This window comes from Ochlerotatus camptorhynchus, unplaced genomic scaffold (genome assembly GCF_037179485.1).
Source record: "Ochlerotatus camptorhynchus isolate MF236.1 unplaced genomic scaffold, CSIRO-AGI_Acam_v1.1 ptg000215l, whole genome shotgun sequence".
NCBI lineage: Eukaryota > Metazoa > Arthropoda > Insecta > Diptera > Culicidae > Ochlerotatus > Ochlerotatus camptorhynchus.
Genome location: NW_027040705.1, coordinates 484105 through 497132, shown reverse-complemented (window position 1 = coordinate 497132; position 13028 = coordinate 484105). Strand labels below are relative to the sequence as shown.

Below are 13028 nucleotides of genomic sequence, written 5' to 3'. Positions count from 1 at the left end.
GATAGCACGTTCTATGCTACTGACATAAATCCTTTCATAGTTTTGCTTTTGTTGACTAAAAGAACTGCTGAACACATTTCGGTAATAGATGGCTGAATTCTGTTCCTTTAAGATTGTTGTGGTCAAACTGGCTATGTTGTTTAAATTGTCTGAAACACCCTTCAATGGACTAACCAAGCTATCCACCATATCTGGAGTGATGATCGACGATATATTATCGGGTGTAATTAGTTCCACAGAATTCTTCACTTGATCAACAGCGGCGGAAAGTGTTCCGAAAGACGCCTTAACACTATCGACGTTATCAGCGAGCTCGGTGATATTTTCCACCATTTGAGTGTACAGCATCGGTTTGATCTTATTTTCCAGTCCACGATCACTTGTTACTGCTTCATCCAGAGACTGTCGAGCCTTGCTGGCTAGGTCATTTAGATTGCTGAAAATCACTCCACTGTCCATCTTTCTATTCTTAGCAGTCACTACAGTGCTTCCCAATAATTTGTTCAATGGATTAACGACCTTGTTGATCGTATCAATCAGAGCCACAATCGCACCATGGTCATTCTGAATATTGACCAATTGAATTGTTCCATTTGCTTTCACCAAAGGTATAATTCCTGGCCCAACAGCGGCTACCACACTTTCTGCCAGATTCGGAACGGTGATGTTTAGTCCGAAATCGCCGTGCACAGTCATCGGTAGCACCAGTATCAAACTGATGGCCACCAAGTTCCCAGGTAACATTTTTGAGATTATTTCACCGCGAGCCGGTTAAAAACTAACACCTGCTAGAGAGAAAGAGGTTGCTTTTATAGAGTATGGTACATTCGTTATTGTCACCCAGGAATTAGGAAGAACCAGTTTGGTAGATGTGAAATTCGATTTTTGAGCTGGAGAGTGCGAGGCGGATCTTCTTTTGTCGATGAAATTGTGGTGCTAACGAGCAATATAGAAAGTTTGTATATGATAAATCATGCACTTTCATCGAAAAGCTTCTCGTTTCGGCGGATTTGTGTAATTTGATCTACTCGGATGTTCCAGTGCGTGCAGTGTTTGCATGCTTTCACACTCAAATCGAGGCTTTCAGAAGCAAGATTATCCTGCTTGTGAAGTTTGCCAAACATCGCAAATCACCTGATTTATTTAAAAATGTAACTAATTCGATATTCTCATCAATTGATCTAATATGTTCATGCGAAATATCCCAGAGAGCAAGGCTCTGCACGGAGACGTGGAAATCACTGTCGAAAGAAACAGGCGAGAAACTGAGAGAATGTAAAAAAATATACTCTTGTATAGTGCAGGGCCCGAATGAATGCATAATAAATGAACAAGCAAGACCTAGAATCAGCGAATGAGTCATTTTAAGGCTCAGTGATATTATTACATGGTTCGTTTTTTTTTGAGTTATCCTCGAAAATAGAACTATTCCATTTAAACTAGAGTGGGTCCAGGATAAGTAGTAAAGCGGATTCAAAACAAACTACCTGGGCGGTTTCTAGCAACACTGCCAATGTAATCAAAATAGGAACTGCTTGATTGGCTCTGGCTTTGACAGTTCGTTTGAGTAAAAACCAGCTCCTTTCTTTGACTAGACCCTCTCTTATTTAAATATACCAATTACCAATTCCACATATAAAGCTATAATTTAATTACACTGTTAGACAAACTGGATTTTCTTTACAAGGACTTACAAATTTAACAATTTAGCATGGCATAGCAGAGCATAAACCAGGTTGCACAATGTCGTAGGTGGTACGAGCTCCAAACTGTTGTTAAGAAGGAGACCCACCTTCATCCGTTGCTGTTAGATAGTAATTAGTGATTAATTACTACCTCTTAGATAAAGGATGTGTCTCCCTCCAATAGACCAGAGCTGTCCTGGCCACGTCCTTGCACCTGTTGGGGAAAGGGGAGGAATGTTAGTCCGACACTTACTTAAGAGAGATGCAGAGAACTCTGCGACCCCTCATAAGTGTCACGAGAAGGGTGGATTTTTGTTAGTAGAGAGGGTAAGCCATAGGATACGCCCAGCCGGCGTAGCTGGCAATCATTATATCAAGCATTTAATAAATAGAAGCTTTAAGTAGTTTATCTGTCCGTTGTTGCTGCCCATTACCTAAACATATTATTAAAAACAGTCTTCAAATTTTGGAATTGAGAAACGTTATCAGCTCGATCCTATTGCTCCTTTGCGCCTGAAAATGTTTGTTGATCCTAAACATATGCACAATTCATTCTGATGTGTAAAAGGTTATCTTTATTTTAGAGATTTTTAGCCTGAGGCTAGTTCATCTCTTAAATGTACTGAAACTTTCGATCAAGCAGTAGTGCAATACTTGATTGACGCGTATTTTGTAAGTTTTGAAATGATCGTCTTGAATCCATTTAGGATATTTCCTATCGAGGACAGAGGAACGAAAAGGTAAATAAACTTAGCTGAGCGTAGCTACGCGTAGGTTAGAACAGTTTACACCACCCGCAACGGATAGGAATTTAAAAATTTTCACTTAACGTACTTTTCAACATCACTTCTGTACTTTCAAATTAACACTTTTTAAAAATGTATTTGTAAATTTATAACATTTTCACTAGAACGAAAACGACGCAGCAAAACAAAAACACGTCATTTTCGCAGCGCGGCCTACTTCGATCCGACAGACAAATTTAACAATATTTGACTATAATAAAAAAGGTTATCTTCAATTTAATTCCACTGAATTAATTTTGGTATCTATGACAGATACGTATTTTGACTACAGCATGCAGTCTTCATCAGTGTCATTCCCACTAATGAACTTATCAAAATCTAATCCCCTTAAGTACTAATCCACGAGGCAAAAATTCAAAATCACAGGTATAAAAAATAAAACTACACTGTGTAGAATCGGAACCTATCTAACTAATTAAAACCAAAGATTTAAGTAAACTAAAGGAGAAAGTCTATACAACTCTCTAATAAGGAAAATTCCCAAAGGCTTGGCAGCCATCATAATGAAGTAATGAAATTGGGTTGTTAATGGAATGCTTTAAATAAAATAGTAAAAAGCTTATCTTCCATTTAATTCCACTTAATTAATTGAAACTACAATGTATAGAATCGGAACCTACCTAACCAATTAAACTCAAAGATTTAAGTAAACTAAAGGAGAAAAATCTATGCAACTCTCTACACATTGTAGTTCGATTCTACACATTGTAGTTTCATTTTTCATACCTGTGATCTTGACTTTTTACCTATGGGATGAGTACTTAATGGGATTAGATTTTGAAAGTTCTTTAGTGGATAAGATAAGTGGATACCAAAATTAATTAAGTGGAATTAAATGGAAGATAGCCTTTTTTACTTTTTTTATCCAAGAATTTCGCTAACAACCCCAATTTTCCTTATTAGAGAGTTGTATAGTTTTGAAAAAAAAAATCATGAGTTTCTGAATTAATTTTCTCAAAAAGGCACAAGTGAGTGCAAAATGCCATCAATTATTCAAAATATACATCAAATAGACAATAAAGTCTGGAACGCGCAAAAATTGGTCATCTTAAAATTGATGTATTTCTGTTACAAATGCATTAAAAAACCTGCTGCATTTGAAAGTTGAGCGTGTATACAATGGCTGCTATGATGAGTTTTCTCCGTTTGCTATCCAGTTTTCAAAATGACGTCCAAGCAAGAGGAGCAGCAGCAAGAGAATCCGACGTTCTCACACGCCAAGTTGACTAAATTGCTGGATGCGGCCAAATCGGCCGTGACAAACGTTTTAAAAGTTTTCGGGGAGCGTCTGTTGACCGCCAGGAAGCCTGGAAGCGGCGGCAATCGTAATCCGGACATGGGAGTGACGATGAAGAAGGTGGCGCTGAAATATAAACGGAATCCTAACCTCTCCATCCGGGACGTCGAGATTACAAACAAAACACGTCGGCAAAGCAGCGGTCCCGAAAGCTGTATACGAATCTGCTCACAAAGTTCGAATGTGTCGTCATGGACGACGAAACTTAGTAAAAGCGGATTTCAAGCAGCTTCCGGGACAGGAGTTTTATATCGCATCAGGAAAAGGGAAGGTGGCTGAAATTTTCAAAACCATCAAACTATCGAAGTTTCCGAAAAAATATCTCATCTGGCAGGCCATTTGCACGTGTGGTCTAAAAAGCTGAATTTTAATTACTACGGGAACCATCAATCAATAGATCTACGTCCAGGAGTGCCTGAAAAAGCGGCTGCTACCATTCGTAAAGCAACATAATAGACCTATGCTGTTCTGGCCGAACTTTACGAGCTACCACTATGGGAAAAAGGCAATCGAGTGGTACGATGCGAACAACGTGGTTGTGGTACACAAAGACCACAACCATCCCAACAGCCCAGAACTCCGCCCTATCGAACGGTATTGGGCCTGCCCTATCGAACAGTATTGGGCCTTGGTCAAACGGAATCTCAAAAAAAAAAACTCATAAATCCATAGAAAACGAGCAGCAGTTTAAATCTAACTGGCGTTCGGCGGCGAATAGGGTCGATGAGACCACCGTGCGAAATTTAATGGAATGGGATTCAGCGGAAGGCACGGTAGTTCGGATCTGGCAAACCAAAAGAATAAACGAACATTTTTTCCTCTAAATATATGAATTGAACAAGAAAAATAAGAAGATTTTTGTGATATGAATTTTGACTGAAAGAAACGATTTTTTTTCCCGACCAATTTCTGCGCGTTCCAGTCTTTATCTCAGAAGTATTTTTTGTTTGTAAATTAATTTATTTGGGTCAATCGAATAAACTTTTGATATCATTTGCGTTATACATAATTAATCTTAATCTTAAATCTGGAGTTACAGGAATTGCATCAAATACTCGCGGTCGACTCGAGGTTAGTGGAGATTTACAATTTTATCGATGGGGGGAGAGAGAAGGAGATTTGAAATGAGGGGTTTAGAAGGAAAGGGGTGTGAGTGACTTTGATCAAATCTCTGCATCGACATGCTCTTTTGATAGCCACAGCTTTATAAACAGATTTTGTGTTATTTCTGCCACATAGTTTGATAAAGGAGGTTCTCATCTAGCGTCCAGAATGGCACACGAATCAAGGTATGTGTTTGCAGCTAAATTATTAACGAAAGAGAAAGTCGATGAAGAGAATCGATCAAAGTCAGTTACACCCCTTTCCTTCTAACCCCCTCAAATATGAATTACGATACAAATATTTCACTTTTCCTAAAACATGAAATTATTTCTGTTCAACTTGATATCAGCAGTGTTATTACACACCAGAGCAGAGAATGAGAACAAAATGAAAACTAAATTTGATATTTTGATTTAAGCGTTAGTAATAACATATTTTGCCTTTGTTTAGGTAGGTCGAGTTAACAGTAATCATAACAAAAATTAGATCTAAATGATATATGAAGGATATTAAAATGATAAAAAATCATGTTTTCTTGATAACAAATCCATGTATGCCTTTTGAAATTAGTATTATTTTGATATCATGCTTTGAAATCTATTGGTTAATATCAAGATTCAAAATTAAAAAATGTTATCAATAAGTTTTCATCAATTCAAAATAAAAACAAATCTATATTTCCATCAGTTCTATCGATATCTATCAGCTATATCAGATTTTAAATTCAATTCACAGATAGATTAATATTAATAAATGTTTTAAAATCTAACTGTAAAAGTCATAATTGTCTTTGTGATGTTATAAATAAAAAAAAATCAAGCATCCTGATTAACTCATAAGAAAAGAAAAAAAAATAAATTTCAGTCATAAAAGTGGATGCTCTTTTTATAAGATATCAATTTTTGTTTTTAATTACATTATTTAGAAATATCAAAGTAATATCAAATTATGAATTCAACCGAAATTAAACAATATCATTCAAAATATGGTATCAGCAAGATTTCAAAAACATAATTTGATATTATTTTGATAGTATTTTGATATCCAACTTGGCTCGGGCAACTATTACAAATCAACCATTGCTAAAAAAATCACGCAATTAAAAATACAAACTTAACACAAAGTTAATCAAATTTTTAGATTGAAATTTAATTAATTTTTTTTCAAAAAAAAACATATATGATTTTCATAAATTCCAGATCGCGTCTAGCCAAAATATCCCGGACTGGAACATAAGGTTATCTATCTTGATCCCGAAGGGAATCGTATAGCTCAGATCTGATTGTCTTAACGGTATATTGAGGTATATTTGAGCTATTTGAAGACGGCAAACCTCTAACTTGTGAAATAAAAAGCTTGTACAACTGTGCCATTTTTCCGCCAAAATTTGAACTGTGTTTATCCACCAAATTGTAGCCCTAACAAAGCCAAGAAACTTTTCTCAAGATGTCAACTGGATTGGATGCAATCCCAAGCTTTATTTTTTTTTTCCTACCATAGTTTATTCCTCTCCCACTGTTCATTAGACACAACCAGACATGCTTTTTCCTGGGCTTCTCTGGCATTCCAGTCACATACTTAATCAAAGAAGTTAAGATTTACCGAGCTTCCCAGGCACGAGGAAAGAAGGTGTCATCGACCAATGGTTTGTGCAATGCTCACTCAATAAGCCAAGAGATTTTTTTTATTCAGTAAATAATCTTCATTTCCGTACACATTGTTCAAAACCTACTGTCCAGTTATCAAACATTTGTCAAATTCACTGGAAATAATTCTAATGTTATCTAGAACGTCGGCAGTAGTTGCGTTGGCACACGTGCCGAATCGTTTTTGTACGATTTCAGATTCCATCTGCAGCACGACCTGAGTCACGTTCAGCTGAGCGGAGATTTGGGTATTCAACTCATCAAAGGCTGTGGCGTACTGCGGGTTAAAAGAAAATTTAAATTGGTTATAACTACTAACTGGGTTCAAGAACACTTACCACCGCAACGCACGGTCCATTGGGTTTGGAGCAGGTTGAAAGCTGAGCCGCGGTAACTGACGTGAGATCCCTTCGTTGCTGTCGCAGCAGTGGCGTCAGCATGGGGCTCAGGTTGAGCACAGTTGGGGTCTCGGCTGAAAGGCAACTCGACAGACGGCTTACTAGAACCGGAGGCAGTGTCAACTGGACGGAGTACTTGGAAAAGCAGGTACCAGCATACTGGCTGCTAGAACTGATGGTTGCACATGTGATGGCTCGGGTAGCGTTGTAAAGAGCATCAGCGGAAGTTTGCGTTCGACTCAAAAGGTTTTGCAGAACATTCATTTGCAAGTTGAGAAATGTCTCTGAAATTCTCAGCAGGATACTACTGTCCGGGGTGAAAGTGTTACAAGTAGATAACAGATCGTTTATCGGTGTTACTGCCTGTACGATGCTGCTAGTCCACACGTTGATGTTTGCTGTCATTGCTCGGGATGCGTTAGCAATATTCAAATTGTATGTATTTATTTGACTTGTCAGAGCTTGATTTGCTGTGCTTGACGTCACATTTATACTTCTGACCTGGGTCACGATAGTAGACTTATCTCTGATAACGACAGTAAACAAACGAGCAAGACTTTCAACCGCCGAAGTTATAGAGCTTATTGTGGTAGTTAGTTCGGAAACAATGGCAGGTGTCACGAAACTGGATACATTTGCACTGGTCACCGGATTTGTTGAGAACTGTACTTGATCAACAGCGATAGCAAACTTTGAAAAAACCAAAATCAGTTCATAAACATCGTTCAGCAGAGTGGTTATGTTCCCTTGGATTCCGGTGTTGGTCTCCGAATCGACGGTCAATGGAAATGCTTGTGACACAATGGCTGCGCTAACGAGATCCAGCGTAGCCGTCGTAACGTTTCCCAGCAGCCCAGAAAAAAGCACGATCGAGCTAGTGTTGCTGTTCGAAACTGCAGCCTTTGTCACACGGTAAATTCTGGACACACTAGCATTGACACTATTTACAACAACTACGACCGCACCTAAGGTGCCTGTTACATCCGAATCTACGTTCACTTTGATGGATGCATTGGCAGCCAGCAGCGGAATTAACCCGGCTCCAATTGCACTTGAAACACTCGATTGCAGATTAGGTACAGTAACACCCATCCCGAAATCAGCTTTACACGCACCGATACAGACTACCAGAACGATTAATGTTACACCGAACGATCTAGCCATGGCGGATGATTGTGCTCAGCCTGAATACGTTTGTTCTCCAAATCGGACTGAGGTTAAGCGGAGAATGGGTATGCATCTTATAGCGGTCATTCTATGCAGGCCTAAAAGAATGCCAGTGTGGAAAGGGCCATGTCTAGAATCCCGAAACCCGTTTTACATTTCTAGATTTTCGATTTTTGTCAGTTGCATACATTGAAGGAGTTGTAGAATTTGGATGAAGTTGCCACCCAACCATTCGTGTTTGATTGTGGCGTGCTGGCTCTAAATCTTGCTTCGGATTTAAAACCATACCAGAAGTGTATATTATGACCTAACTGTTATTTTCTTCGGATGACTGTCAGATATTAAACAATTTTACTGGTCTAAATCGATTTGTTTAATTTGTTGTATATAATTTAGAATGGCATCGCTAACTGGCATGCTTAGAGAACTGCACATGGAGGATAAAATATTACAAATAAAATTCAAGGAAAGCTTCCGCAGAATTAACGAGCTGCCAAACATTTTCTTAAACTACCTTTAAAATATTGGGACCAATCCTTCAAATTAGGCACAGATGTTCAGGAGGAGTGAGGAGCAGGGGGATTTCAAGTTAATAATTAAACCGATCTTTAGTTTTAATGTAACTGTCAAATAGAAAATATCAATTTATCAGTAAATTATGTTCAGACAGTCTGAAATATTTTCAATTGTAGCAATTGTATCGCCACGCTCTTTGCACCCTTGGGGTTCTGTCAGTTAATTGGAAATTTTATTACAGTTGCATATAATGTGAATGTATCAAGATGTAGTAGTTTCCATATCACGAAAAATCATCAAATTCACCAGGTAAGGGAAAATGCTAGGGCTTACTATAAATCAGAATTAAGTTTATGTTGCGTCTTTAGAAGCTCGAGATAATTTTGATTTAAAAGCTGTTGCGCCTTTAGAAGCTCAAAATTATTTAATTAAGAAGCTGTTGTGTTTTTAGAAGCTCAAAATAATTTTGATAAAGAAGCTGTTGCACCTTAAGAAGCTCAAAATCATTTTGGTTAAGCAGCTGTTGCGCATTTAAGAGCTGATGATCTCTGAAAATATCTGATTACGTAAATACATAACCGTGCGTAACCACCATTACAGGGCTTAAGATTACATAGATCAGAATTAAATTTTTGGTGCGCCTTTACGAGTTAAAAATCATTTTGAATAAGAAGCTTTTGCACTTTTAGAAGCTCAAAATCATTGTAATTAAGAAGCTGTTGCACCTTTCAAATGCTGAGAATCATTGTAATGAAATTGCGTATTTAGTGGATCACTAAAAACTTATCAAAATCTAACTTCCTTATATGTACTCATCCCCTAGGTAAATGTGTCAAAATCACAGGTATAAGAATGAAACTACAAGGTGCAGAATCGGAACCTACCTAACTAACGCAAGAGTTAAGTAAAGTGAAGAAGGAAAATCTAAATAACTGGATGCGTACTTAAGGGGGTTAATGGTAGAATTCTGAACTAATCTGTTCACCATTAAAAAAGCTCTGGTTACTCGAACAAGTTTTTCAACGACAGAAACTTCTAGGTGGTCAGAGAATTTCAACATATAGCACATTTAAGAAGTTTACATTGTGAGTAAATTTTCAACTGACCTGTCCTCAGATAGTAAAGATCTCGAGATAAAGCACATTTTTTCTTTATTCAAGAGACTTTTAGTCGTGGGGTGGTAGGCCCCCTTTTTGAAAATATTTTCTCATGTTCTACGAAACCCATCCCGAGCGAAGTCGGATATCAAAATACTATCAAAATGATATCTAATTTTGTTTTTGAAAACATGCTGATAACATATTTTGATATGCTATTTTTTTTATTTCTGTTGAATTCATATTTTGGTATTATTTTGATATTTCTAAAAAATATAATTAAAACTAAATTTGATATTTTACTTAAAGATAAAGCATCCACATTTATCACTGAAATCTACGTTTGTTTTATTTTTACTTCTTACGAGTCAATCATGATGCTTGCTGTTTTCTTTATTAACATCACAAAGCCAATTATGATTTTTACAGTGTTGTTTTACAACATTTATTGATAGTAATCTATTTGGAATTGAATTTACAAATCTATATAAAATTGATTTCGTCCTGTTCGTCTGTAATACTTATACTAATACATTGTCGAATATATAATATAAGTTAAACAACTTTCGTAGGCTTAGTTAGTTTCTTAGCTCATATTTAAACATGTTGTCATAAATCTCATAACCTATCAGTTCTCTCCCAACAGAATAAATATCGTCATTCATGTCTGTTAAAATATGTTCGATGCGAAGGAATTAATCATTCATAATAATATAAGAGTCATCGTAGACTAATTGTGTACATGATTCGTGTGTCCTCTCTAAATTTAAAAACTTCACATCGTCTATTTCTATGCTATTGGATCTAATAAACTTCAATAGTATTGTTGAGATCAATCAAGCGCTTTGGAATTACCAGTACTGCATATAAATGGTTTGAAAGCTATTTGTCTGACAGAACTCAATGGACTGTTTTTAATGATTCTGTTTCCAGTCCCGTGGGGAATAACCTTGGAGTGCCCCAGGAAATTGTATTAGGGCCCCTGTTATTTATTATGTATATTAATGACTTGCGACATGTTTTACGATTTTGCGACATTAATCTTTTTGCAGATGATACTGTGTTATTCATTGCAGCTAAGGATTTAGATGATGCCGTTTTACACTTGACTGAAGATTTGCGTTCTCTAAGTAGATGGTTGAAGTATAAGCAGTTGAAATTGAATACAAGTAAAACTAAATTTATTGTAATTTCGCGGAATCGAGTAAATGAGAACGTCTCTGTTGTAATTGATGATGAGACTATTGATCGCGTTCATGAGATTAAATATCTTGGCGTGATTATTGATAACAAACTTAAGTTCAACTCTCAAATTGACAATGTCATCAAGAAATTTGCCAAGAAGTATGGAATTCTATGTCGACTAAAAAATGATTAGGCTTTTGCCCTTCCATTTTATTTCTGGCCAATGAAACACAAATATCGAGATTACAGCGCTTGCCGAATAAAATAATGCATTTGATTTTGAGATGTAATAGATTCACTTCCTCAACTTTGATGCTGGACGCCTTACAATGGTTGTCGGTGAAGCAAAGAATTGTATATTTGACTATGGTGTTCATTTTTTAAGTAGTTAACGGTTTGCTGCCTCGATATTTGTGTGATCGAATTGAAAGAGGAAGTGACTTTCATAGATATATATAGTTATTAAACATGAATTCTCAAACTTTACGTTGTGAATAATTTTAATTCGTACACTTTGCTGAAATGTGAATGTTAGGGGAAGCGGGGATAAAATGATGCAAATTTTGACGTTTCCGCTCCACAATGCTCATACGATTCAAAATCGGGTGCTGACTAGCCTCCCAAAATTTGAACTCATTCGATAAGAAACTGTCTTGGCACAAACCATTTGAAGTTTATATGGAAATTACTATGGGAAAACCAAATGTTTTGTTCATATCCATCTAACAATTTACCATACCACTCTGCTTTAAAAAATGATAACTAAGCTCGTAGCAAATTTTCTCAGCTACAACTTTGTGCAAGACCACTTTTCAATATAATCTAAGCATCAAAAGTTATCAATAATTCAAGCCACTTATGTCTTATGATTATGCTCAATCAACTGTTCAGCAGGCAACATTGGTGTTTCTGGCGCTTTGAATAGAGCACATAAATCATGGCTACTATCTCAAACTGCAAGATACAGTGTTGCTCACAAAACAGCTGCTTGATCATGCCATAAGATTATCAATCTCTTAAACAATTAATAACTATTTTATTGAAGCTTGGCTCAACAACTATATTCTGCTAAGTTGTAGCTGAGAAAAAAATTTCCATAGCTTTTGAATTTTTGAACAGTGCAATATGGAAAAAGGTAAGAAGACAATGAACAAAAAGTTTGGATTTCCCATAGTAATTTCCATATAAACTTCAAATGGTTTGTGCCAAGTCAGTTTCTTTTCAAAAGAGTTTAAACGTTGGGAGACTAATCAGGACCCGATTTGGAACGTTTTAAGCACTGTGGAGCGAATATGTCAAAATTTTCATCAGTCTAATGTGCATACGGGGTAAAATTAACAATTGACGATTTTAAGTGCTTTTTCATTCAAATATCAATCAATTCAACGAACAGGTCGTTCATCAAATGAACCTTTTACATTTTAATTCATTTAAATTAATTTAATATTCTCCTCCTAGGAATTATCATTTTTGCCACGGAAAACCTGTTTCTTTTTTGCAATTGTAATAAAAACATTGCTTCGTTGTCAGCAACATTTATTCTTAGAAGATAAAAAAGAGCATTACATATTTCATTGAATTGTACATATGTAAAAGTTTTGACTGGCTTTCAATTTTCAAGAGATTTCGTCATCGCAAATTCTCGAAATCAACGGTGATATCAATTGAAAGGGACAATACTTCAACCTAATCAGCCATATCAGCTTTTGTTTTGGATTGTCGGAGAGGCATTTCCCAAGTAACATTGCAAGTTTTATGGAGGTTTTAAAGCATGCTACAAGTCTAAATCATGGTCTACATAACCCTTATAAAACCGAAATTGTTATTTGGGTTTGGATTCCGGAAAGGGGATCAACGGTGGATGCAATTCGGACAATGGTCGAGAGAGCCGAGAAGGCGCCCAAACAGAAGCAAAGAAGAGATCGATATTGCACCGTGATAACGATCGACGTCAAGAATGCGTTCAACAACGTAGCTGGAAAGCCATTGCCAAAGCGCTGCATATAATGAGGGTCCTTGACTACCTGTGCAGGATTCTAAGGAGCTACTTCCAGAACCTGGTTCTGGCCTACGAGACAGACATGGGACAGAGATCGATTAGGATAACAGCAGGAGGTCCACAAGGCT

The 13028-nt window shown here is 36.7% G+C and overlaps 2 protein-coding genes across 5 annotated transcripts in view; one reads left to right on the top strand and one right to left on the bottom strand.

Moving 5' to 3' along the window:
* LOC135703520 (mucin-2) overlaps positions 1–13028 on the top strand; it is a 315489-nt gene that overhangs the window by 181432 nt on the left and 121029 nt on the right. The window lies entirely within an intron of this gene.
* Positions 6621–8132, bottom strand: LOC135703529 (uncharacterized). Its single transcript, XM_065224769.1, has 2 exons — positions 6877–8132; positions 6621–6815 (listed from the first exon to the last, which is right to left on the bottom strand). The coding sequence occupies exons 1-2, from the start codon at positions 8098–8100 to the stop codon at positions 6621–6623; spliced, it is 1419 nt and encodes a 472-aa protein (XP_065080841.1). The 5' UTR covers positions 8101–8132.

Bases quoted from the DNA above. Each gene is read 5' to 3' on its own strand.
- LOC135703529 (XM_065224769.1), bottom strand. From the start codon at position 8,100: ATGGCTAGATCGTTCGGTGTAACATTAATCGTTCTGGTAGTCTGTATC. The intron at 6,816-6,876 runs GTAAGTGTTCTT...TTTAACCCGCAG, and splicing joins ATGGACCGTGCGTTGCGGTG to TACGCCACAGCCTTTGATGA.